Source organism: Notolepis coatsorum, assembly GCF_963971535.1.
Source record: "Notolepis coatsorum genome assembly, chromosome: 2".
NCBI classification, from domain to species: domain Eukaryota; kingdom Metazoa; phylum Chordata; class Actinopteri; order Aulopiformes; family Paralepididae; genus Notolepis; species Notolepis coatsorum.
In genome coordinates, this window is record NC_140166.1 from 188,918,741 (window position 1) to 188,946,240 (window position 27,500).

General features: G+C 45.5%; 1 protein-coding gene across 1 annotated transcript in view; it reads left to right on the forward strand.

Annotated features, from left to right (window-relative positions):
• The window catches only part of atp8b3 (ATPase phospholipid transporting 8B3), a gene marked incomplete at both ends in the record, with an annotated part of 61,496 nt that overhangs the window by 31,361 nt on the left and 2,635 nt on the right, over window positions 1-27,500 (forward strand). The window contains 5 exons of the mRNA XM_084308429.1: window positions 960-1,183; window positions 1,285-1,368; window positions 1,902-2,125; window positions 7,261-7,424; window positions 7,596-7,681. Of these exons, the coding sequence (XP_084164555.1) occupies window positions 960-1,183; window positions 1,285-1,368; window positions 1,902-2,125; window positions 7,261-7,424; window positions 7,596-7,681 (782 nt within the window). The remainder of the gene's footprint in view (window positions 1-959; window positions 1,184-1,284; window positions 1,369-1,901; window positions 2,126-7,260; window positions 7,425-7,595; window positions 7,682-27,500) is intronic.

Genomic DNA, 27,500 nt, shown 5'->3' on the forward strand with positions numbered 1-27,500 from the left:
ATATTTCAAAGCAAAAAAAGAAAAAAAGAAAAAAAATTATAATATTTGTTTATTTTTTTTTTTATTTTTTTAATGCTGCCCCCTGTGCCTATGCAAATGCCCCCGCGTGCCTATGCAGGCACGCGTGCCTAGGGTTGCCTACCCCTGGTGTAAGGGATGAAGGGTGTAACTGATGGAGGGTGCATACCTGTTAACTCTCCCGTTTTTCCAGGTTTCTCCTGTATTTTACCCTTATTTCCCGCCATCCTCCCATTTCAATATTTTCCTGTAAATTTCCCGTATTTTGCCCTTCTTACAAAAAAGGCTACATTATCTGCCGTGAAGACAGGTGGCAGCAGTGTAGATTAGCCTGTTAACGTTTGGCGTACCACATATGGCACGGGCGTAACGCGCACACGTCGCGGCACTTTGCCCTCGTCTGCCGGCTCCGGGCTGCATTTTTTGCTGTGCAACCAATACAATGTTGGAAAGTTGAATTTGCCGCCTTTCGATCGTCACCACACTCAACCTATTGCATGCTTTGGTCCTCAAGTTACAAGACGAAATATCCGGCGAGCGTCATTTGACAAGCCGTTCGGACGAGTGACCACGTGTGGTTGTGAACAGTCTTGATGTGAACCTATCTCAAACCCGCCCTCTTTTCTTGACCTTCTAATCACAGCTGTTGCTTCCCTCATCTGAGGGCAGGGTTTGTAATAGGTCAGTTCACATGTTATTATGGTACCCCAGGACAGTCCAGTCGATCTGTAAACATTCTCTCCTAAAGCTAGAGAGAGAAGAACCTTCAAATGTGTGATATTACCGGGATGACTGTATTGCTAACGGGTCTGAAACAGAATGTGAACCTGATTTGATTATGTAAGCCCTTGTTGTTTTTGTGTTTATTGTGTTTCCTTCTTCTCTTCTTTGTTGTCTTTCTTGTCCTCCGTCCCTTTTTCCTTTCTGTCCCCCTCCACCAGCGGCTCATATAGGCGTTGGTCTGACAGGTGTAGAGGGAGGTCAGGCGGTGCAGAATGCCGACTTCTCATTGGCCCAGTTCAGGTTTCTACAGAGGCTGCTATTAGTCCACGGGCGCTGGTCATACCGTCGCATTGCGCTCTTCCTGCGCTACTTCCTGTATAAGACCTGTGGCTTCGCCCTTGTTCACATCTGGTTTGGCATCTTCAATGGCTTCAGCGCTCAGGTATAGAGACCCATTTTCAAAGTCACAGTGAAAAATGGGAATTTCAATGTGTACGGAGCCAACATCCCATACTGGTTTATGTATTCTGTTCTCTTCTGCAGTCTCTGTATGAGAACTGGTTCATCGCTCTCTACACGGTCTTGTACACATCCATGCCTGTACAATGCATGGCCATATTTGAACAGGTGAGAGACTGACAAATATGCAGTTTCTGGCAGTAGGACATGGCTCTGTTCTCACTGATCACACCGTAATCCATATCGTAACTCGGTCTATCAGTGGAAGACACTGTTCCCATAAACACATCAACAATCACAAGCCTATACAGACACTGTTTCTTGTGAATATCCTCAGCATTATAATGAATCCATCATAAATACATTTTCATCAATTAATTTCCATATAATATATATTTGTAATTTCTCAGCAAAGTAATTGATGACACTGATGTCTCCCTTGTGTTTTTCTGTCTGTCTTGCTTTCTTTCTCTCTTGTGTCTTTCTCTCTCATCCCATTCTCTCTCTCTTTCTCTCTATCATTCTCATTGTCATTCTCTCTCTCTCTTTTATCTCTCTCTCTCGTTCTCATTCTCTCTCTCTCCCTCTCCCTCTCTCTCTCTCTCTCTCTCTCTCTCTCTCTCTCTCTCTCTCTCTCTCTCTCTCTCTCTCTCTCTCTCTCTCTCTCTCTCTCTCTCTCTCTCTCTCTCTCTCTCCCTCAGGATGTGAGTGCAGAGGGTAGTCTGAAGTGGCCTGAGCTGTATAAGACTGGCCAGGGACAAGAGCTCTTCAACCCCCTGGTGCTGTTTGGCACGCTCCTTTATGCCGTCTACACATCCCTCGTTCTCTTCTTCATCCCCTTCGGAGTCTTCTACGACACGGCGCTCGACTACCAGACCATGGCCGTCACTGTCGCATGGCAGCCATGTTCTGTGCCAACTTTGAGGTTAGGGTTCAATAGTTCCAGCATGCATCAGATTGCATCAATGAAAAAGGATTTGAGAGTCATGCTCTTGAACTAGAACTAGGTTGCGAAAGATGAAGTGATCATATTTCATAATATATTGTGACGAGCCTGGTGTTGTTCAAGCTCGACACGGACCAAAACAAATAATTTCAATGTCCACACAAGCACAATTTCAATAAATAAATGATATTTATTGTTTATCAGCACAAGTCCAATGGGAAATAGGGTAATCCAAAAACAGTCCAGGGTCAAAACACTTATCAGGCTCTCGTACAAAAGAAAGGATTGTTCAATACTCAGGGTTGTCTTCCGGTCCAGGGTCAGTACACAAGGGGTTTCTCAGCCAGTCTAGGTTCCAGTACACAATGAACACCTTCTCGCCTTCACCTCTCCTCTCACTACCTCGCACAACTCCGTCAACAACAATCTCTCTCTCTATACCTCGCTCCTATCTCACCTCCTCTCAACTCAACTCTCTCTGTCCTAGTCTATTTGTAGTGTGTGTGTCTGGGGTGTGTGCGTGTGGGATGTGGGTGATCTAATGATGCAGAGGTTTGATTGATTGATTGATTGATTGAAAAGTTTATTAACAGATTGCAGAATGGGTACAGTACAGTACAGCTCAATACATACAATTGTTAAGGGGATGCAGACCAGAGAAAGACTTTCGACTTGTTTACATCAGGGTCCCCCATTTTCAATTCATCATAACATATATGACATACATGACATACAGATAGACAGTACTGCTACATCTATACATTTATGACATATCAGATTTGCAAATACAGTACTGTTTGTGATACAAAAGTGTCCAGAAAAGGAGTGTATATACATTTGGCATAGAAACTGTACATTGGAGAAGGTTGGTTGGGTGGGGTGGGGTTGGGTGGGTTGGGTGAGGGCTGTACATTGGAGGTGGGGGGGGGGGGGGGGGTTGGGAAGGGGACACACACACATTTTACACTGTACATTGGAATATTGACAAAGCCTTACTTGGTCATTTACTGTACAACTAGGTTAGGACATTTGTAGGGGCCAGTTTCGAATTGCAGTCTCACGTAGGTGTTTTTTGAGAGTGTTTTTGAAGGTGGGTAGTGATTCACATTCCTTTACAGCTTTAGGCAGGGCGTTCCACATTGATGTGGCATAATTGCGAAACGTGTTTAGTCCCTTGTTTGATCCGAATCTGGGTTTTACATGATTTGTGGAGCTCCCTCTGGTGTTGTGGTCGTGGTATTCACTGACCTTTGGGAAGTATTTTGACATGTACATGGGTACCTTGGTCGCGTAGTGTATCTTGTAGACCAGGCCCATTGCAAGTTGCTGTACTCTGTCGTCTACTCTAAGCCATCCTAGGTTGTCAAAGTGGGCAGGGGTGAGGTGGGTTCTAGGAGTCAGGTCAAGTAGTAGTCTGACTAGCTTGTTTTGAGATGTTTGTAATTTGTTTTTTAGTGCCTTTGAGGTGCTTTGGTACCATGAGGTGCAAGCATAGTCGAAGTACCCTTGAATGAGTGCTCCTGCTAGAGTCTTCAGGGTATTCTTGTTTACCAGAGCGGAGATCCGGTACAAGAATCGCGTTCGTTGGTTGACTTTTTTTATTACATTGGATGCCATTTTGTCACAGGAAAGATTAGCCTCTAGGATGGAACCCAGGTAGGTAATTTCATCTTTCCTTGTGATAATATTGTCACCCACTGTAACCGAGAAGCCGTCGGTCTTGCTGAGTTTGTTATTTGAACCGAAGAGAATGGACTCTGTTTTGCCCATGTGTAATGATAGTTTGTTGTCGGCGAGCCATATGCAGATTTTGCCTAGTTCCGAGCTGAGGGCTTTTTCAACCTGTAACTTGTTCTTGTCAGAGACCAGCAGGGCTGAGTCGTCCGCAAACAGGAACAAGTTGCAGTCACAAGCTGACGACATGTCATTTGCATAAATTAGGAATAGTAGCGGTCCTAGTATGCTTCCTTGTGGAACACCACAGCTCACTGTGAGGGGGGGGGATAGTGTACCGTTTACTTCCACCATCTGTTCCCTCCCCTCCAGGTAGGATTGTATCCAGCTCACTGATAAACTATCAAAACCAATTGCTTTTAGCTTGTCAAGGTGTGTTCTATCAGTACTAATCAGCAGTAATATCTCCCGTCCTTCACATATCCATGAGACGGGGGGTGATATCTGCCACAATATACAGATATACTGTAGGTCTAAGAAACGAAAGTATTCTACGAAGCAGTTCTATTTTATTGACCTTAAAATTCATAACTATTTACAGTATGCCTTGGTGGTGGGGTGGAATTAATGCATCTGCATGTCCCCCTTGAAGATGGACAGCTCATTTGTCTTATCTAGTGTTTTTGAAAACAGGGTTTTTTCTCCTTTGTTGAGAAAAAAAATAATCCCTTCCACACCAACAGTGTTTTAGAAAATCTCTCAGCAACACAAGGCCTTAGGCCGGGCTTGTGTCCATAGCGGACGTTTTATGAGTTGTCAGCTCCTTTCTGTCATTCATTTCTATGCTGGAGACGCGACAGGCGCGCTCCTCTCCCCAGCCCACGCCTCGCGTTTATGAGCTCTCGGCGGCAGCGTTTTTGTGCGGAGCGCATAAAGTTGAAACTAGTTCAACTTTTGGAAAGGAGTGTGCTCATCAAGCTCTCGGCGGCAGCGTTTTTGTGCGGAGCGCATAAAGTTAAAACTAGTTCAACTTTTGGAAAGGAGCGTGCTCATCAAGGTAATCAACATCGAGGAAGGGGCAGAGCCGCGGCAGTCGCGAGACCCAGGAAAACGCTCTGAGCTTTTTTTTCCTTTTTTTCAAAGCAGTCCGCCTTGAAAAAAACGTCTGCTATGGACACAAGCCCTTAGAGTGCTCCAACACACAACACCAAACTTTTTTGAACCAAGGCACCCCTGAATATGTCCTCCTTCTTCAAGGCTCCCCAACAACAAAAATGTCTAAAAACAAATCATGATGAATACAATTTAAATTATTGATGAATAAAATTATGAATAAGTATTCTATTTTCTTTTGGCTGAAAATAATGCCTCTTGTAAAAAAGTTTATAACAATGCACAAACAAACTGAATGAGACATGGCATGGTTGATTGATTGATAATAAAAGAATAGCAAGAATGCATTAGCTCAGTCAAACTTTCATTAAATTAAAAACAGAAAATGTGTATCGGACCTTATACAACGGCATGCAAATTTCTCGATTCTGATTGGCCATTCACACGTCTTTATTGGCAACAATCCACGGTCCTGGGCTCAGGACCCGCCCACAACCGAATCACATAACCCTCCCCGGCTCACTCCGGGAGAAAACAAGATCGCGGACAACAAATGGTTATGTTGAAAGCACCATAACGACTAAATATGAAGCGATTCTGTCAAGGGGAATGTGTTAGTATTTTAAACAATGTTGGATGATGTAATTGATGGGTCTTGAGTCAATCTAGAACAAAAGAAAAATCGCGGTTTGATTGATAGATTAATTGATTGATTTAAATTTCTACTTCCTTCTTTCTACTGACTGCAGCGTTCTCTCTCACACTGTCCGACGCTGGCGTACCCACAAACACACACACACACACACACACACACACACACACACACACACACACACATACACACACACACGCACGCACACACACACACACACACACTGTGACACACACACACACACGCACACACACACACACACACACACACTCCTGTCTGCAACAGCGGGGGAGTCAGACTGAGAGAGAAGCAGCGCTGTTTTAAGTGAGCATGGTCTATTGAATTGATTGATTGGTTGATTGCTAATTTTATTACTGTACCCCTGGTTTCCAACTGGTTAAGTTTAGGCTAAAAGAAATAAATAAAAAAATAGGGCGAAGAAAACGTTTTTTTCCTATAGGGCAAAGAAAACGTTTTAATTTGTTTTACCTACTTTATATAGAAGCATCTAAGAATGAAGTTCTATGGAAAGTAGGTCTGCATTCCCTTAACAATTGTGTGTATTGAGCCGTACTGTATTGTACCCATTCTGCATCTGGTAATAAAATTTTCAATCAATCATTCCAATAATACACAGTTGGATGTGTTAGTTGGTTGGATGCACTTCAAGCTGCTTCCACATGAGGCAACTTCTCTCAATCATTCCAATAATACACAGTTGGATGTGTTAGTTTGGTTGGATGCACTTCAAGCTGCTTCCACATGGAGGCAACTTGTCTTTTTTGTAGTTGTGGGAACTACTTTTTCTGGCGGATGGTTTTTTCAATAAATCTTCGATTAATGTGTGTTTATTGTATAGAAATAAGGTTGGATGAATCTGGCAGTTGTATAAAAGCTTTACACCACGTGCAGTCGTGGTTTGTGACCAATAAACCATGCCTAGGGGGGTCTAACGACCCTCGGCTGCGCCTCGGGCCTAACGACCACCCCTAGGCATGGTTTATTGGTCACAAACCACTCCTGCGTGTGATGTAATGCTTAATTAAACTAAAAACGAATCATGATGTATTGGTTGATTTCAAAATCTGTTTAAAACTGCTAAGTGAGTTACTACAATTGCAATCAAGAGTTCAAATCCATTGATCATATTCCTGCTTTTGAGTACATGATGTCAGCTTTCGGGGGCCCCCTATGGACAGGGGCTCCAAGCAGTTGCCTGGCTTGCCTGTTCAGACGCTTCGCCTCTGCGACTCAAACCTCTCCTCCAGCATGTGCAAGTGTGCAGCGATCAGTTTTTAAAAAGACGCTGACTTGTGTGCTGCGTCATTGGCTGTCAATGTGAACATTTCAATGTTTTTCTTGGCCACCTCGTCTTGCCACCGTCTCAGTTTGGATCGGAATTTTAATTCTTTATTTGTTAAAGATTCAAGCAGATCTGGCGGCACCCCGGATCCATGCCGCACCCAGTTTGGGAACCCCTGCCTTAGAGCACTCCAACACAAGGCCTTAGAGCGCTCCAACACAAGGCCTTAGAGCGCTCCAACACAAGGCCTTAGAGCGCTAATAATATCATTTCCTGGGTTACTTTAACAGGGTGGAAAGGAACCCAGCTTGAGCATGACATAAGAGCAAAATGGTCACAGTGTGAATATGTTCAATTGTTCTCTGACTGTAGTGCTTCTGTTTTTGGGTCTGTCAAGATAGTGCTCCTGACGAGGTACTGGACCAAGTTCAGCATAGCAGCTCTTTGTGTCAGCGTGGTGCTTTTCTTCATCTGCACCAGGATCACTCACAACCCACGCCTGTTCCACAAGTCTCCCACTGACTACTACTTCCCTGGTACAGCCTTTCAATGCCTCTATGACCCAGCCTGTCTATAGTGTTTTAATAGTGGATCCTATTCTTCAGTAATCTGTCATCCCTACTACTAACGTGTGATTGGTTTGGGTGGGTTTTTCTGAACAGGTGTCTCTGATAAGGCCTTCGCAACTCCCCTTGTGTGGCTCACAGCCCTGCTGACCGCTTGCACTGCCATTCTGCCTTCAGTGACCACCTACGCCCTCGACGTCATCCTAACCAAACCTGACAAACACAGGGTGAGACTCCTACAATGCATGTGTATGTCTGAGACAAATAGTGCTGAAGAGGGGGAGAGAGAGAGACAGACAGAGAGAGAGAGACAGAGATAGACAGAGAGAGAGACAGAGACAGACAGAGAGAGAGAGAGAGAGAGAGAGAGAGAGAGAGAGAGAGAGAGAGAGAGAGAGAGAGAGAGAGAGAGAGAGAGAGAGAGAGAAAGAGAAAGATGTGTTTTAACACGCCTTTATTGTGCACTTGTATACTAATGCACATTAAAACAGTTTAAAATCGATCAATCGATCATTAAATACTTCTACTTCTACTTCTACACACACACACATACACACACACAGAGAGTGACCCTAAGCCCAAATATTTTCAAAACCCTCTAAATCCTTCATTACACTGTAAAAAATTTATGTTTTTTTACTGGAAATTCACTGTATTTTTTTTACTCAATATTACTTTTGTTTTTCTACTTTAAGTGTAAATGCCATAAAAATACAGTAAATTACCTTTTATCAAAATATTGTAATCTGTAAATGTATTTGATTTCTTGCAGCTTTTTTGATTTTTTTATTTGAAATCTTTATTTCGAACATGTAAATAAATACAAACAATATAAAATCCAAACAAATCATTGATCTCAAGAAATTAAATGAAAAATAAATAAATAAAAAACATAACTCAATTTACATGTTCGAAAAGGAGTAAATAAGTATACACTTATTTAATCCTACCCCTTTTCCACTACTCAAATGAGTGTACTAATTTAAAACCTTACAAAACAAATATATATATATGCAAAACAAAAAACAAAAACGATATGTAAAACATGAAAGAAATAAAATAAAAATGTAAACACCCGTGAATGTCAAATCCCTTCCTCATCCCTGTACCTCGTGAACATCATTTCCTTATAATTCAGTTTGAATTGTCTCATATTTGGACATTGCTTTAGCATCACATTCAGACTGTTCCACAGTTTCACTCCACATATTGAAATGCATGTCTTCTCATGGTAGTGCGTACACTAAGAACTTTTAAATTGAGTTCTCCCCTCAGATTATAACCCCCCTCTCTATCAAAGAACAGTTCTTGAATGTTTCCTGGAAGTACATTACCTTTTGCTTTATACATTAATTGTGCTGTTTTAATTTCCACAAGATCATTTAACTTTAATGTTTTTTACTTTAAAAATAATATGTTTGTGTGATCACGATAACCTTATGGCCCTTTTTTGGAGTATACAAAGTGGTTGTAGTGTAGTAATTTAAATATGGTAAAACTAGTGAACAGTAGAGAATGTATAGTGATTTATTATCCAGAATGTGCTTTACTTTACTCATGACTGAAATGCTTATTGACAGTTTAGTTTGGACATGTTTTATGTGAGGTTTCCAGCAGATTTGATGGTATATTATTACACCTAGGAATTTATTTTCATAAACTCTTTCAATAATTACATCATTTATTTTAACTTGTACTTGAGTATTTAATCTACAGTTTCCAAATAACATAATTTTAGTTTTGCTCAAATTCAATGATAATTTGTTTCTATCAAACCATTTAAGTTTCACTTAAAAAAAAGGTTGTAAATGAGTCCAACCTCGCTGTGATTGACAGTCAGTTAGCTTGTTAGATTATGCGGGAAATCTATAGACCAGTCAAACTGAAGCACAATAACCTGTTTACGTGCCTCCAGAGCATTCTGGTTCTTGTATAGTATAGTTTAGATATAGTAATTAGTAAGTATTATAGCATAATGACAGAGTTAAAACTGTATATTGTATAGTAGTGTACATTGCCTTCTCAGGAATTTAGCATGTCTATTTTTATCATGCACATCGTATGTCTTCTTATTACCTGTTTATTTTTTTATGTCTATTTTATTATTAGTATTATTGCACAATCGATGCAGGCATGATCACTCGCATTTCACTGTATGCCCTCGTATGTATGTGACCAGGGCTTGACATTGGCACCGGCCCACCCACCAGATGCGGGTAGAATCCCCCTGGGGCGTGTACCCCGCCCCGGTGGCTAGTGGCTTTTTTTCTATGAAAGGTCTGTCTGTCTGTGTGTATGTGTGTGTGTTTAGCGTATTTTCCCCCGTGTCCATGTGCGTTCTAAAAAAAAATATCTCTGCCTTTGATTGGCTATAACACGTGCATTATGCAAAGACCAGCCCTGATATGCCTCTGATTGGCTCTGATCATCACTCTGATATTAGCTGAATATTGGCTGAATGACATGTGGTACTGTGAAACCTGACACCGTGCCCACTTCCTCATTGAGCGACACCACAAGTTTGCTTTCGGAGCATAATAGTTTCAAACATTGCGTCGGTCTGAGAGAATAATCAAGCATCGGAAATACATTTGGACTGCAGTATTCTGTTGTGGATGGTTAAAACCTTTGTTTACATACTGGTGTACTGTGGATTAAAACGTTCGTTTATGGACCAAGCTCGCGGGCTCGTTGAACACAGCTGCCTATAAGTCTCTGTAAGTAAGCTAGCTAATGGCTAATGCATCCTTACACAGTGGCAAGTATTTTCATATCTTAACCAGCGTTGCAACTTGCAAGACGCTTATAATGAAACTTTCCAAAGGTGACATTGTTCATCAATTCATTCAACCTAGAACCTACAGTAAGCGCGCGCTCTCGCTCTCTCTCGCTCTCTTTCTCTCTTGCCAAAGCCAAACAAAACAAAACAATCAAACAGAGAAAACAAAATAAATCAGTACATTACAGAAGGAATTTCTTGTATGGTTGACAGTCTTTATGGTGGTTGTATTCTGTTGGATGTCCTTTTCTTGTCACAGCAGCTCACAAATCCTGCTGCTATGTTTGCACATTCTTGTATTTCTCCCAGTAGGTATGGGAGTTTTGAGTTATTGTCCATGTTTTCAAAGTCTCTTTGGGTGTTTGCAATTTGTGGGAAGTATATGTCTCTGATGTCTTGGTATAGTGGACAGGTTGAAGTATATGTCTCTGATGTCTTGGTATAGTGGGCAGGTTGAAGTATATGTCTCTGATGTCTTGGTATAGTGGGCAGGTTGAAGTATATGTCTCTGATGTCTTGGTATAGTGGGCAGGTTGAAGTATATGTCTCTGATGTCTAGGTATAGTGGGCAGGTTGTTAAGAAGTGTAGCTCTGTTTCCACCTCATCTTATGTGCAGTGGGTGCACAGTCTGTCTTCTCTTGGGAGCCAGGTCTGCCTTTCTCAATGGCTAGGCTGTGCTCGCTGAGTCTGTACCTAGTCAAGGATCTTCTTAGTTTCTTCTTAGTCTCTCTCTCTCTCTCTCATTCATCACGGTGGTGAAAAAAGTTAGTCTGGAGCCCATTTTCACATCATTTTAATAATAACAATGTTGGGTTATGATCGGCGTGTGTGGGGATTTTTGGCTGGTGAAAATGCTGAGTGGCTAGTGTTGTGAAGGGCCAGATTAAACCGAATATATATATTTATTTATATATATATATTTAATTGTATTTGTATATTCTCTAATATTCCCTGATATCCCTTGTATATTCCTTGTACAATATGCATTGAATATCCATTCTAGCCTACTGAACATCCCATAATAGTCTCCATTCTACTATTGGTCGAGACCTTGGTGCCAGGCTGCCATACCCCTCAGACCCAGTTCAAACGTACCGCTCCACATGTACGAACAAGTCCTAGTTCCGCGTAGGAATCTGGCTACCGCACCACTAATGGGACTATTTGTTCATAGTGCGTATATATACTGCGCTACTAAAGTAGGACTTCCTTTTCAGTCCAGTTTCTTACCCTCCAATAGAGTCACAGACGTAAAGCCTCCCCGCGACGCCACGTGTGGGAGTAAGGCCAAGTTCGCCTACCATCGGTATTGAGACATCGTGTATATTAATATTTGAATAGTCATATTTGGCACTATATCGTCGAGTTGGACGTAGTCTATTAAGCTAATAATAGTCTGTTAATATATAGTGCTTCGTGCGGTGAGAATACTACCGTGGTCAGTACCCCATCGTTTCGGGCAGAGAACTGGCTGCTTACCCAGGGTGGTTGACCCCATGTGAAGCTGCACCCGAGGAGCCCCAGAGCCGACGAGCGAGTGGACCTGTATACCGGATTATTCTACCGACGACAGCCCGCCTTCCCAGGCACGGATTATGCTTTGTATACTTTGATTATTCCATGGATAAAGACCCCCGACACTGCCGTGTGTTGGAACCCCCCCCCCTGGAGAGGACGCAAGGTGAGGAGACGCTCTGCAAGACGAGGTCGCTTCACGTCTCTCCCCCGTGGACCGGAGAGAGCCGGCCCACAAAGAGTCCACCTGCTTTCATCTGTGGTCCAAGGATCGCCGGCGCATTGAACGGCACTACAGTGGGTTCACCTGGGATACCCTTGGCCGGACGAGGCAGCCGGATTCTACCCCCCCCCCCCCTCCTACTCCTGTCGGCTTACAAGCGACCGGATTAACCCCCCCTTAGTGTATCTAGTATATAATCATTAAAGTATCATTGCTGTTATTCCTTAACTATTCCAGGTCGTATATTTACCACCTGCGCCATCAGAGATTGGACATTCTCTATTGATATACCGACGAATACTCTTTGCCATAAAAGTGCATACTATTTCAATTCATAAATGTAATTAAGTGATTAAGTGCTTGCTCTACACACCATTGCTGTGTAGTAATAAACGCATACTTCGACTTCGTACATTTGTGTTGGATCCGTTTCATCTACGTGGGAGTGTTTATGATAATATATTTATGCCGTGTACTGGGTGGCCGAATATTAAGTACAAAGGTAGTGGTAGTAAGTATCATATCTAGTAATACAGTCAGGGAATTGTACCCCTCAGTTACAATTGGTCCTTCGAGCCGGAGGGTAATTAGTGTAATATTAATATAGTGTTATTAATATTGAAATGGCCTATGATGAACACTCCACGAAACGATCCTCCTAACCAACGCCCGCAGCGCGAACGACGGCTCCCTCAGTACTTAGAGGCTTACGCTGTCAGTCAACAACCTAGTCTTCTACTAACAGTAAACGCGGTAAAACTAGAAAGTAAAAGTATGTCTAACCCCAACGCCCAGACTACCCCGACCATAGAGGCCCCTACGGGCTCTAATGTAACTGACCAAGTTCACGGTGGGGACCAGTGGGAACCAGACATGACTTCACACCCCGCCAGTACTGAAGAAGTAGTCCCCGATGAGTCCCGGGAGGAATACAGCGCTACCGAGAGAGAACTCGGCACGGAAGAAGACGGGGAGAGCACCGTGGAGATAGAGCTCCAAGGCTCCGCAAGGAGTACCCCGAGGGAAGGCTCCCCTATACAACCGCCTTCTCCCAGCGAGGCAGAGAGGACCCTACAGCAGGCCTTCCTCATCAGCCTGAACGCCGCTGCTGAACGCGACCGACTGCAGATCCAGCAGTGAAGCGAACACGAGCAGATACGTCTAGAAATAAGACGCATTCAGATGGAAGAGAATGTGGCCCGAGAACGAGCCGGTGCTCAACGGGACGCAGCGCGCGACAGACAGCAGTCGCAACTAATAGAACAGCTGATCAGACGGACAACACCCTCTCCCTCCGCCAGAGGCTCCAGGAACTCGTCTAGACACACCTCCAGGGCGGCATCCCCTAGCCGAGTAAACAACCCTGAACTTGACCAACAGACGAGGTCTATACCCCCCACAGACTACCTCCTCCCACCGGTCCAAGCGAGACCTAGCAACCGGGAAGGAGCAGCATATCCTGTGGAGAGGCTAAACCAGAGACTACAAGCACTGGATGACCTAACTGAAGACGAAGAGGAAGAGGAGGAGAACCACGCCCGAAGACAGCACAGTACTCTACCGGACCAGGAGGTCCGGTACAGCCCAGGCTATACTCCCGCGGAGCTGCGCTACAGACCCCCGACTCTATACACGGGTGAGCACGACGCACGACCCGCACCGAGGAACAGCACCTGGACAAGCGGGCCATGGTACACTGCCGGTACCAGCCCATACCAAGGAGCGGGAGGAGACTCGCCTAGGAGGCCTCTCCCCCAACGCTCGCCGATGTATCCACAGTCAGCGTCATACATTGGCACGCCTATGGTGCCCGACTTCACCCAAGAGAACCGGGCCCAGTATACAGAACTCCGCATGTGTCTGGAGACCATGTTGGTGGATGTATTGGATGAACGCCACAAATACGCCATCCTACTGAAGCACTTAAAGGTGCCCCGCGCACATAATATAGCGCTCGCCTACGCGACTTCCACCACACCATACACAGCAGCGCTGGTAGCACTGGACCAGAGGTATGGGCGCATATGGGATTACGTGATCCAGGAGATCCGACACATCGACCGCTTACCCCCAGCAATAGACAATCGAGCACTGGACGACCTGTCCATCAGAGTGCAGTCCCTGGTAGGGATGTTGGGAGCGCAAAGAGAGAAGGGGAGGCATGAACTTTACGCCAACTCAAATGTGGAAAGGATTCTGGAGAAGCTGCCGCCCGCTCGTCAGGAGCGCTTTAGGCGGCAGAGGGACCACAGAGACCCGAATGGCCCCGAACCGAACCTCCTCGATCTAGCAGACTTCCTGGCGAGAGAAGTCAGCAGCCTACGGCTAGATACATTCGGACGGAGCACCCCTGGCTCCAGAGAAGGAACCAGACGACTAAATGATGGAAGAAGATCGGTGACTGTGATGCACCAATCGGAGTCAGTACCGAGCAGCAGGAGCCACAGTACCCCCTCCAGAACGGAGAAGTGGAAGATAGTGTGCCCCTACTGTGAGAAAGAACACTGGCTAGCGCAATGTGACTCCTTCCCCAAGCTGAACGCGGAGGAAGCAGGTCAATGGATAAAGTCCAACAAGCGCTGTTTTCGCTGTGCGCGCTCACACATGGCAGCCGAATGCCGCTTAAAGAAAAGGTGCACCAAGTGCGATGGAGCCCATCTGGACATACTTCACGACAGTAACAGACGGCGCCCTTCACCTGCACCATCCAGCCGCAAAGCGAGCGTCATGTACATCGATCCCGCCAGCAGCAGTGGAGCCCGAGTACTCCTAAAAGTAGTGCGTGTGACACTAAGCTACCAGAATAAAGTCCTGGACACTTACGCCGTCCTCGATGACGGGTCAGAGAAGACCCTGCTGCTCGCCTCCGCTGCGGCCCAGCTAGGGCTGCGGGGAAGCGAAACCCAAATGACAATTCGGACAATAAGACGAGATTTGAAGACGATAAAGGGCGAGAATGTCTCATTCTCTATCGCAGCAAGCGGCCAGCCTGAGCGACGGTACCAGATTGCAGACGCTTTCACCAGCCAAGAAATAGGGCTGTCGCGGTACACATACCCCGTCGCCAAGCTGATGGAGAAATATGCACATCTGCGCAAGTTACCGATCCCGCTCATAGACAATGCTATGCCGACCCTGTTGATAGGCTCCGACCATGCAGACCTCATTGTCCCGATAGACCGGGTTCATACCGGACCCCGAGGCTGTCCTGCAGCAGTCGAGACCCGTTTGGGATGGACTCTCCAAGGCCCGCTCGCCAAATCTCTCAACCGAAGTACAGCCACTAGATGTCTCCACTCCCGAGTCACAGAGGGAGAAACCGCACTCCTGCAACACGTAGAGCGGCTATGGACCTTGGAACAAATGCCCTTTAAGAACGGAAAGAAAGACATTCGCTCTAAAGATGACATTTACGCCATTCACCTCCTCGAGACAGGGACCAAGAGAGTCCCGGTCAACGGCGTGTTGAGATACGCCACGCCACTCCTGCGGCGAGAAGGAATGCCTACTTTCCACGCCAAGACAGACGCCACAGAACGGTACCTGCTGAACACGGAGCGGCGCTTAGCCAAGAACCCCGCCCAAGAGAGTGTATACCGCGCTGAGATTGAGAAGCTCATCACAGCGGGACACGTCACAAAGATGGACATTAAAGAGGCTGACCAGACCACTGAATCGTGGTACGTGCCCCACCACAAGGTCCATCACAACGGTAAAGACCGCATAGTATTTAACTGCAGCTACCAGATCGGATCCCAAAATCTAAATAAAGAGTTACTGCCCGGTCCCACACTCGGCCCCTCCCTACTCGGCGTTCTACTCCGCTTCCGCCAGGAAAAGGTGGCCATCAGCGGGGACATTAAAGGAATGTTCCTGCAGGTGAGATTAGTAGAGGCGGACAAGCCCCTGTTACGGTTCCTATGGAGAGAGAAGCCAGGAGATGAGCACCCAGCCATCTACCAATGGGAAGTCCTCCCCTTCGGAACGACGTGCAGCCCCTGCTGTGCTACATTTGCACTACAGAAACATGTAGCAGAGGACCCAGCAGCGGACGAAGAGGTCCGACACAGCGTAAAGAACAGCTTCTACGTAGACAACTGTCTACAAAGCCTTTCAACCCAAGAAGAAGCCGAGGCTCTCCTGATTAAACTCCGCGCCTCATTGATCAAAGGCGGCTTTGATCTCAGGCAGTGGGCCAGCAGCGATCCGCAAGTACTGCGCAGCCTCTCCTCCGAGGACAAGGCAGCCAGCAGCGAGACCCGGATGGCTACAATCCCGGGAGAAGCCCAGGAGATGACCCTGGGATTGGTGTGGCGATTCAAAACAGATTCGCTTCACTACAGACACAAGCCCCTGACTACGGAGCAGGGAAGGCCGGCGGCGGCGCCGACCACCAGACGGAGTGTGTACACAACACTCGCCGACAATATGACCCGCTAGGATGTATTCTACCGTACACCACCAGGGCAAAAATGATTGTACGAGCATTGTGGGACAAGGACCAGGGCTGGGACGACCCCATTCCCGCACAACTTGCATCCACCTGGAGAGAGTGGGAGATGGAGCTCCACTCACTCCCAGGCGTTAATATGCGCCGAAGCTACTTCCCACCCACGGTGAGGCCAGAGACATGTAAAATGGACTTACACGTCTTCAGTGACGCCTCAGAGGTCGCATACGGATCAGTAGCCTACTTGCGGGCCCAAGACCAGGGGGGAGAGATCTACACAGCATTTGTCCTCGCCCGCTCGAGAATAGCCCCACGCAAGCAACAATCTATCCCACGTCTAGAGCTCTGCGCAGCCCTAGCCGGAGCGCACCTAGCCACGCTCATCCAACGTGAGCTCACCATACCGGTGTCTAGAACAATCCTGTGGTCAGATTCCACGACGGTACTCGCCTGGATCAAATCGGACTCATGCAAGTACAAAGTCTTCGTGGGAGTCAGAGTCACCGAGATTCAAGACTTAACCGAAGAGTTAACCGGAGAAACAGAGTGGCGCTACGTTGATACAAAACAGAACCCAGCTGACGTCATCACCCGGGGGATGCCCCTGGATGACCTCACCCGTCGCAATGTCTACAGTGACGGCCCCGCATTCCTAAGACTCCCGGAAGGACAGTGGCCCATGCCTATCCCGAGGGAAGCAAGTCCAGAGGAGGTGGAAAATAAGAAGTCTGTGTTCTGTGGATTGAGCACCGTAGCCTCCACCGACCCTAACATAGACGATTGCACGTCCATAGAGAGTGCACAACAAAGAACATTCCTGCGGTACCACCCGGAGTGCAAGTCCCCCGCTGATATGTCAGCAGCTAACTACGAGGAAGCAGAATTGCTTCTACTGCAGCGAGCCCAGAGAGACTCGTTCCCCGATGAATTGGCCTGTCTACAGGGAGGAAAGCCCGTCCCATCCGACAGCAGATTAATTCATCTGGCCCCCGAGAGCGACGCTCATACCCTCATCAGAGTGGGTGGTCGCCTACGCAGAGCCCCCAACACACTCCTGATGGGGCGGCTAGATCCTGCATTACCCCAGACAATGTACCGGCCTGAAGAAGCGAACGGCCGACGAATGTGGAGGTACAGCCAAGTATTAGCCGACAAGTTTTGGAACAGTTTCCTACTGCACTACCTACCGTCTCTACAGACCCGCCAGAAGTGGGTAAAGGAGAGAGACAATTTGACAGAAGGAACAGTCGTCATGATTATTGATCAATCACTGCCCAGAGCTATGTGGCCGGCCGGCCGCGTAAGCAAAGTGATCACCGGTGCCGACGGCAAGGTCCGAGCAGCTGAAGTGCTCATCCAGGGTCGCACTTACACCCGTCCCGTGGCGAGGCTCATAGAACTGCCTCGACTCCCAGACACAATCGATGATGACCATGACCCTACAACCCTATGACTTTGTGAAGTTGACTGACCCCTACAGCAAACCCTTATGTGTAAATAGACAACGCGATTAATCTGTCTCTGTTTAACTGATTAGGTCTGGGACCTATTCAGGGGGTGGCTGTTGTGAAGGGCCAGATTAAACCGAATATATATATTTATTTATATATATATATTTAATTGTATTTGTATATTCTCTAATATTCCCTGATATCCCTTGTATATTCCTTGTACAATATGCATTGAATATCCATTCTAGCCTACTGAACATCCCATAATAGTCTCCATTCTACTATTGGTCGAGACCTTGGTGCCAGGCTGCCATACCCCTCAGACCCAGTTCAAACGTACCGCTCCACATGTACGAACAAGTCCTAGTTCCGCGTAGGAATCTGGCTACCGCACCACTAATGGGACTATTTGTTCATAGTGCGTATATATACTGCGCTACTAAAGTAGGACTTCCTTTTCAGTCCAGTTTCTTACCCTCCAATAGAGTCACAGACGTAAAGCCTCCCCGCGACGCCACGTGTGGGAGTAAGGCCAAGTTCGCCTACCATCGGTATTGAGACATCGTGTATATTAATATTTGAATAGTCATATTTGGCACTATATCGTCGAGTTGGACGTAGTCTATTAAGCTAATAATAGTCTGTTAATATATAGTGCTTCGTGCGGTGAGAATACTACCGTGGTCAGTACCCCATCGTTTCGGGCAGAGAACTGGCTGCTTACCCAGGGTGGTTGACCCCATGTGAAGCTGCACCCGAGGAGCCCCAGAGCCGACGAGCGAGTGGACCTGTATACCGGATTATTCTACCGACGACAGCCCGCCTTCCCAGGCACGGATTATGCTTTGTATACTTTGATTATTCCATGGATAAAGACCCCCGACACTGCCGTGTGTTGGAACCCCCCCCCCTGGAGAGGACGCAAGGTGAGGAGACGCTCTGCAAGACGAGGTCGCTTCACGTCTCTCCCCCGTGGACCGGAGAGAGCCGGCCCACAAAGAGTCCACCTGCTTTCATCTGTGGTCCAAGGATCGCCGGCGCATTGAACGGCACTACAGTGGGTTCACCTGGGATACCCTTGGCCGGACGAGGCAGCCGGATTCTACCCCCCCCCCCTCCTACTCCTGTCGGCTTACAAGCGACCGGATTAACCCCCCCTTAGTGTATCTAGTATATAATCATTAAAGTATCATTGCTGTTATTCCTTAACTATTCCAGGTCGTATATTTACCACCTGCCCCATCAGAGATTGGACATTCTCTATTGATATACCGACGAATACTCTTTGCCATAAAAGTGCATACTATTTCAATTCATAAATGTAATTAAGTGATTAAGTGCTTGCTCTACACACCATTGCTGTGTAGTAATAAACGCATACTTCGACTTCGTACATTTGTGTTGGATCCGTTTCATCTACGTGGGAGTGTTTATGATAATATATTTATGCCGTGTACTGGGTGGCCGAATATTAAGTACAAAGGTAGTGGTAGTAAGTATCATATCTAGTAATACAGTCAGGGAATTGTACCCCTCAGTTACAGCTAGTGACTTTGGAAAACCACTAGCCACAGTGGCTAGTAAAAGTTAATGTCAAGCCCTGTATGTGACAAATAAACCTCTTGAATCTTGAATCTCTTTTTGTGTTCTACCACTCCTGTGCTCGTGGCATGCTTGTGATGTGTTACACAGTAGTTCTTGGAGACCCCTGAACAAAGTATGAATCAATTACTTTAATAACTGATGTGTACATTTCTCTGTTATGAGCAATCACCAAGTTAGTTAGCTCTATGTATGAATGTATTTATTTATTGGCCGGACCTGGAGGACAGCCTATACAAGGCAATGCTGGTTACTGACTGACTGACTCCCCATTGTTGAAAAATGCATATGTGAGTCTTGTACTGGCATGTATCCAGGTCCAGCTTAACTAGGCTTACCTAGTTTTCATCTGTCACGATTAGGTGTATTGAACCCAATATGCAGACAATGAGACAGGTCTTGTTAAAACCCGGTATGGGTATATTTAATAAGATAGTATAGACAGGTCTCCAGGCAGGGGTCGATTTACATGGGGAAGATTCAGTCCAGGGGCATGCGCGGGATAGTCAGCCAGGCAGGGGTGAAAACGGGTACAGGTCCTCATACGTTCCAGGAAAAGGCAAGGAGAGTTGTTAGGCAGGCGGAGGTCAGAACACGTTTATCGAGAGCCAGAGATCAGGGTGAAGAGCCAGGTAGGACTGCGGGGAAAGGAGGACAACAAAGGGTTAGACACGGTCAGAGAACAATGGACTAGATAACTATACAAGAGCAGAATAACACGACTAACTGGGAAATACGAAGTTACGATCTGGCAGCATCATGACATCTGAGTTGGGGTTATATCACTGACGTAATTGGCCCACAGACGTCAATCAGCTGCTCCGCTGACATTTTCCCTTTATTGTACTTGTTGATATTTAAATAAAAAGTTAGGTCCCTGAGGCTCCCCCCCACAAGTGCCCAGTGACCGGAACCATGACCTCACTCTGTCCTTGACATCATCTCATAGGTCCACACCATCAGCCGTCAGCAGCCAGTCGAGCTGGGGTCCAGGTTCAGACGAGGAGACTCACTCCGCCGCTCCTCCTATGCCATTTCTCAGGGTCACGGTATCGGACGCCTCATCACCTCCGGGGCAAGCATCCGTAGCACAGCGCCAAAGGTGGACGAGAGGGGAACTGCAAGTACCGACCCTGCTGACTCACACAGCCAAATTCACCAAGAGGAGAATGGTGGTGTGGAAAGATCTGTGGAACTAAATTACGCGTTGGAAAACTGATGTATGATAATGTACTGTATGTTCCAGTTTCAAGTTTCTTTAATAGTTGTCATACAGAAGTACAGAATACTTTTATACAAAATGCTTCTTACTGTTACGCTCCAGAGACTGTGCTAGACAAGATAAGTATGAAATAAAATAGTATAGCATGTAATAGAAGTAAAAAAAAAAAACAGTGTTCAGTATAGTCACTGCTTAATATAAATTAGTATCAAATGTATATATAAATGAGTGGAAGTAGGGGTGCTATCAGTAAGTGGAGGTTCATTTTCTTATTTTTTAAAATTTTATTTCTAATCCATTAATTACATTTACATTTAGTCATTTAGCTGACGCTTTTATCCAAAGCGACTAATTGTCAGCAGGTATAGGCATAGTAGATAGTAGTATAGACCTAGTAGCATAGTACATAATAGTAAAAGACAGTATGTTATTATTATTATTATTATTATTATTATTATTATTATTATTATTATTATTATTATTATTATTATTATTATTATTATTATTATTATTATTATATATTTTTAATAATTCAGATATTGATTGAAAAGGTGTATCTTTTTAGTTGATGGTGCAAAATTGGGTAGGTTTCAGCTGGAGCACGAATAGGAGTGGGTCTCAGGCAGCCAGAAGAGAGGGTTCTTGAGGGTGTGTAGTTAGAGATAGAGACCATTGACCGGAGATAGGAGGGAGTCTATTGCACAGAATGCCAGGTCAAGAACAATTGTGCCTTACAATTACGCCATTAATAAAATAATGTAAATGACTAAGTGTAGTAGCTCATGCAAGCTATCTAGTGATCAAGTAGTGTAACTGCTCTCAGAGAATTCTTTCTCTCTCCCTTTCACACGCACATACACACACACACACACACAAACCATCAAAGAGAAAGAGGGAAGCTTGTTGAGAAATTTTCTGCTCACCTTTTTTCAGCTCTAATGTTACAATGAAATGCAGTATACACTGAGACAGACAGTACTCTACACTACAGCATTCTACCTCAAACAAAATGGCGATAGGAAGTGGATGAAAATATGTTTTGGGCAATCATAGCCTAATAGCCTGGTCGATTTGTAGCACCATAGGTCTACATCAGATGTGTAGCAATTCTGAGTTAACATAATCCAGATAGACTAGGACTACAACTACAATAACAATTAGCTAACAATGTCTATTATTATTATTGTATTATGTGCTGTCATGTTTTATTTTATATGCCATGTAAAAAAAAGAAAAAAAAAGAAAGAAAAGAAAAATAATTTGATTAAAAAAAAGAAAATGTGCTAACAACTAACAACTGCAGGCCCTTCACTCCACTCTGCGGCATCCACCCTTCAAATTAGTCTTACTTATTGAGCCGTCCTTTCACAGTCTCCACATTCTTCTCAACTCCAAGACGACTAAATGTATGCTCTTTGACAGAAAGCATGACACTGCTAGCACCCCTAAAATCACCTGTGCCGACGGCTCCGAGCTGGAGTTTGTTATAAATACCATGGCCTCTGGCTAGACCCATCCCTCTCCTGCACATAAAACACCTGCAGGCCTATGTTGAAGCTCGTCTGAGATTCCTGTACCGTAATAAAGCTTATTTCACCTGCTTGGCGTACTAGCGTAGGTCAGTGGCCAATCAGAGCGCAAAACGCGAACGCGGAAGCACGAACCGGTTGGTATTCGAATAGACGCTGGCCAAACACACTCTTGTCAAGATGGCCATCCTCCCATATTTGACTATGGCGACACGACACCATCTACATTCCAGTGTGCCCTCAGAAAACTTGACATACTCCATCATTCCGCCATCCGTTTTTCCACTAGTGCACCTTTCACCACTGTGACCTTTATAACCTGGTGGACTGTACATCTCTTCACACCAGAAGGCTTCTTCACTGGCTTCAAGTCATCTATAAAACCATACTGGGTAAAACACCTCTCTACCTCTCCTCCCTTCTGCACATCTCCACTTATGATTACAACCTAAGGTCCAGCAACTTCATCAAACTCACCATCCCCAAAGCCTCCACAGTTTCCGGCCGCAACGCCTTCCGATTTGCTGCTGCATCTGACTGGAACACCTCACAAAACACCCTTAAACTCACTGCCCTCACATCGCTCACTGCTTTTAAACTAAATCTGCAACAGATCAGATCATAACGACTGTTGCACCTGCTGACTGCCTTCTCTCATCCCCCTCACCATACCTCCCTCCTTCTCCACCTTTCTTCTCTCTCTCCCTCTGGTTCTCACTCTCCCTTACTCTTTTTCCCCCTCTCTCTTTCCTTCTCTCTCCCTTATTTATTGTAATTTTCCTTGTATACTATTGCTGCTGTAATTCTTTATTTTATTTACTTGTATGCGTGTACATAACCTTGTTTTTGTTGTAGCCCCCCCCCCCCCCCCTCCCTCAAAAGGCCTTTGCTTTTTGGTCAGGCTGCTTTTGTATGTAAGAATTTGTTCTTACTTGCTTGCCTGCATGGGTTTAAAAATATTAAACAAGCCCAAAAATTACTAGTGACTGTCGGTAGACAATCGGGCCCAGGAGGGATGTCTGGGAGGGGCAAAAGAGGGGCCCAGGAGAGACATCTGAGGGAGGGGCCAAAGCCAGCTGCAGTTGGACTCTCTTGGAGTGTGCTGCCTAGCATTATGCTAATAGCCCTAACCAATCAGAAGTCAGAGTCATGTGAACACAGTATTGTGTGCCGCTTGGAAGCTTGGGCCAGCCGGCTGGCTGTTGTCATCGAAAATCACTGCACTATCCAATTCCTGTAGGCTTTAACAGCTATAGCCTCACCGATACAACAGCTGCCAGTCGTTTACAATCCTGCTGCATCAGCTAGCTTTCCACAGCAAACCCCAAATGAGCACCTAGAAGTGAAGGCTGCTGTCACGCCTGCCTTATTACCTTATCTACCATCCAGTGGGAATGGAGGCCAGGCGAATGTTGTGAACAACGTGCAAGAATGTTCTGGCGTTCGGGGCTAGTTCCAATGTGCAGTGCCTGAGTTGCTAGTGTGGCCAAATCTTAATAGACCCTGATTGTTTCTTTTGTATGACTGTATTTTCAATATAAATTCTGTAATATACAAATGACAAAATGTGTATCATAAAAATGTACAGTTCACCGTTGAAAAATATCTCTACAGTGGTAATAACACTGGTGGCGGCGTGTAGACTTCTAACATGCATGTTCAATGAGGACTTCTTCAGAGATCAGACAAAACAAAAGTTGTTTTACAGTTGTTTTATTTGTTGATTTATTTCAAAACACGCAATTTACCCATATTATCCTTTTAAGTTTTTATTTTTCTGTAACAGTTATTACTCAGATTCTTTTCCTTCTCAAAAGTCTCAACTAGAGCGAAACTAAAGTCCTCCACAGGCTCTCCGGCTTCCGCAGTGGGAGGAGGGAAAAGAGGCTCTCTGACCAGACGCTTATCCTTCACATAGGACAGCTGTGCGTGTGTGTGTGTGTGTGTGTGTGTGTGTGTGTGTGTGTGTGTGTGTGTGTGTGTGTGTGTGTGTGTGTGTGTGTGTGTGTGTGTGTGTGTGTGTGTGTGTGTGTGTGTGTGTGTGTGTGTGTGTGCACACGTGCTCACGAGTGCAGGACAGCTATGTGTGTGTGTGTGTGTGTGTGTGTGTGTATCTGCTTGTTTGTGTGTGTGCAGCGGTGGGTGGGGGGGGTCTCGCGAGCATGTGTGTGTTGTGTGTGTGTGTTTCTGTGTGTGTATATGTACGTACGCATGTGTGTTCTAAGTGCAATAGGTGGAATGTCTGCTGCATGGCCAGGTAATCACAGGACCCGTAGAGCAACCCAGCAAGCTGAACTTTGTCTTCTAGGTTCGGTAGCCAGATTGTCATGCCTCTGATTTCATCTTTGGTTTCAGCAAACACTCTCAAAAGGCAGACTCAACCTCTTCAGCATGTGCCTGTGTGTCTGTCTGTCTGTCAGTCTGTCTGTGTGCAATATAAGCCACCTTTTCCTGACGTCTTTGTAAACTAAGTGCACAATGTAAGTGTCTTTGCATTGATTGTGGCCCTTCCTTGGCACTGGGGACAAAGACGATCAAACATTGTCACATAATGGAGCCATGAGCCATGGGTGTGGTGCGGGTTGGGGGTTTGCATGGAAGCATCGGCATGGACTCCATTTTGATGTCAATGGCAGTTTGGGGCGTTAATGTAGAGCTAATACAACATCAGCAGTCCGGTCTGGTGAAACACTGGGAATTGTAGTGCTTCTCTCTTCCCAGACACCCTCTACTGTACCCTGAATGACTGGGGCTGCTCCACCCTCTCTGGGCGTGGGAAGGGGACTCTGTGTAGGAACGGTGTGTGGGAGTGTGTAGAGGCATGCAGGGAGGAGGGGGAGGGAAGTTGAGGGTTGTACACTCTGACCCAGCAGCAACGATTAAGATTGGGGGGGTCAGGTGTTTGCATAGTTTTCTGTGCAAAAGCCACCAACCGGAGCCACTTATTCCTCGCGGCTGGTTACATCATCATTTAGATCAGCAGGAGGCCATGGTGACGGGTAATGGGGGAAATGTAGTCTTTGTACCAAAAGGTACAAAGGCACTGCACTGCATTCTGGGAAATGTGTGTCCTCGTGACACCGCGCTATAGGCAGTGAGTGTGCAGGGAAAAGTGATAGGGAATGACAAGGGAATATCTGGGCTTCTTCTAACAACGTCTAACTGATCCCTTGAGTTTTGTCTTGTTGTTCTGAAGCGTAGTGTTGTTATCATTAGGACGTGAGAGAGTGGGACTGTGTGGAGGTAGAAAGGAAACTGTGGTCAGTATAACTCAGAGAGATTCAGCCAACCTAGGAGGAGCTGGTGGAAGGTACATTTGGAGAGGGGGTGGTTGGAGGGGGCGGTGAGATGACAGTGTCGGTGGTAGTCGTGGCGGGGCAGTTGTTTGGCAGTCAGGCACTACAGCCAAGCGTGTTTTCAGAGAACCTCTTTTCCCCTGATTTGGTATCTCCCTCCATCCTCCTCGTCCTCCTCCCCCACTGGCCTGTCCTCTCTCTACCTTTTTCTTGTTTTGAAACTGATTGTCTTCTACCATCACAAAGACACTTGGTTCTGATTGATTAACAGGTAACAGAAGAGGGAGAGCGCAGTGTGACTGGGGGTTTGTCTACATCAGTCCCATTGGCAACCTTTCTAATCCAACGGGGGAAATGACACATACATATTATGCTGTTTGACAGTATATAGATGATGAGAACATTTCTGGTTGGAGGGGTCAGTTGCCAAGTGGCACTGCGGTTGGTCGGTCGGTCGGTCGGTTAGTAAAGAGATAGTGTCACGTTTTTGTTTTTTTTGCATGACAAATATTGCAACCCAAAGTAAAAAGGAACAGAAAAAGATTTAAAAAAAAATTGTCATCCACATAGATACAAATGCACGCACAAACACACACAGATTGAAGAAAAGCGTGTAGACGGGTAACAGGTATATCGACGGGGGGCCACACCCAGGGCCTGTATCTGCGTCCCTCTGATTAACTCCAAGTAAGCAACCCGTCCTTGGAAAAGCAAGACACAGGTTACAGGACCCGAGGCTGCTCCCCCGCCCAGAAAGCTGAGGAATGAAGATTGAATGCTTTTTCTTGATTTTGAGGAGGGGAGTTATTTGACCTCCCCCAGCACACACTGCCCCCTACTGTCTGGATTTATATACATCAAAAGAAATGTGGGGAGAGGGAGAGGGTTGCAACAACACATGCACACAACCAGTGAATCCAACAGTGACAGAAAAGTCTAAAAACAAGGACCCCTCCAACGTCTAGAACTCCAAAAATCCCCACCCCCTTTTTACTTTAACCAAAATGTCCCCCTCCCCTCCTCCACCCGGTCCCAAGTCTTCTCGTCCCTCCTCCTTTTCCCACAAAAATCACAGGTCATTCCTGTTTGGTTTCTATACAGTTATACAATATCCATGCAGAAAAGAAAAAAGTTGCGCCTCCTGTTCAATAGGAGGCACCGGTTTTTAATATTCTAAGAACATCAGGAGCACTTGAACACACCCAGGAACCTTCAAAAGTAACTGTGAAACTGTTTTTTTTTCTTCTTTTAGTTTTTTTTTTTTTTTGAGAAAAGAGAACTTAAAGGCAGAAGAAAGCTAACAGTGAGTCAAAGATTATTCCTCCTTTGGTTTATCTTCAATGTTTGTTTTTTTGTTTAGAATTGAGGCCAAATTTGATTTATTTCTCATCTTTTGTTTTTGTTTTTGAATATACACGTCTTTGAGGGAGCTAGGAGCTAATCATCTGATCTGAGTTGCTCCATCACCTCTCTCTCTCTCTCTCTCTCTCTCTCCTAGCCGTCTCTTCTGTCTGCTCTTTTCTCACGTTACCCTCCACATAAACATTCACAATGTCTTTTCCTTTCATGAAAACAGTAAGTACATGCCGTAGCAAAAACAAAACGAGAGAACATACGAGAAAGATGAGCAGAAACGAATAAAAATAATTTTTAACAGTATAAAGCTTCAAGTCACAAGTTCCAAAACTAACTATCATAGTATCATAGTTTTTCATAATCATTGTTTATCATTAGCAGTATTATTTTCAGTTAAATTACATAAACTTTACATGAAAGGTTTTTGAGGTATTTCAGAATAAATTGTCAACACACACACCGCCTATACCGAGTCCTTATCGCTAGCCATGGGGGAAGGGGATGACTAAGAGTGGAGGGAGGAGAGAATTTTGTGTCTTAAAAACTGTTCGGTGACGTCTCCACACTGTACTAGTGCAGCCTCTGTGCTTGCACGTGGTGGAGAGAGACATGTTAGTGGTGA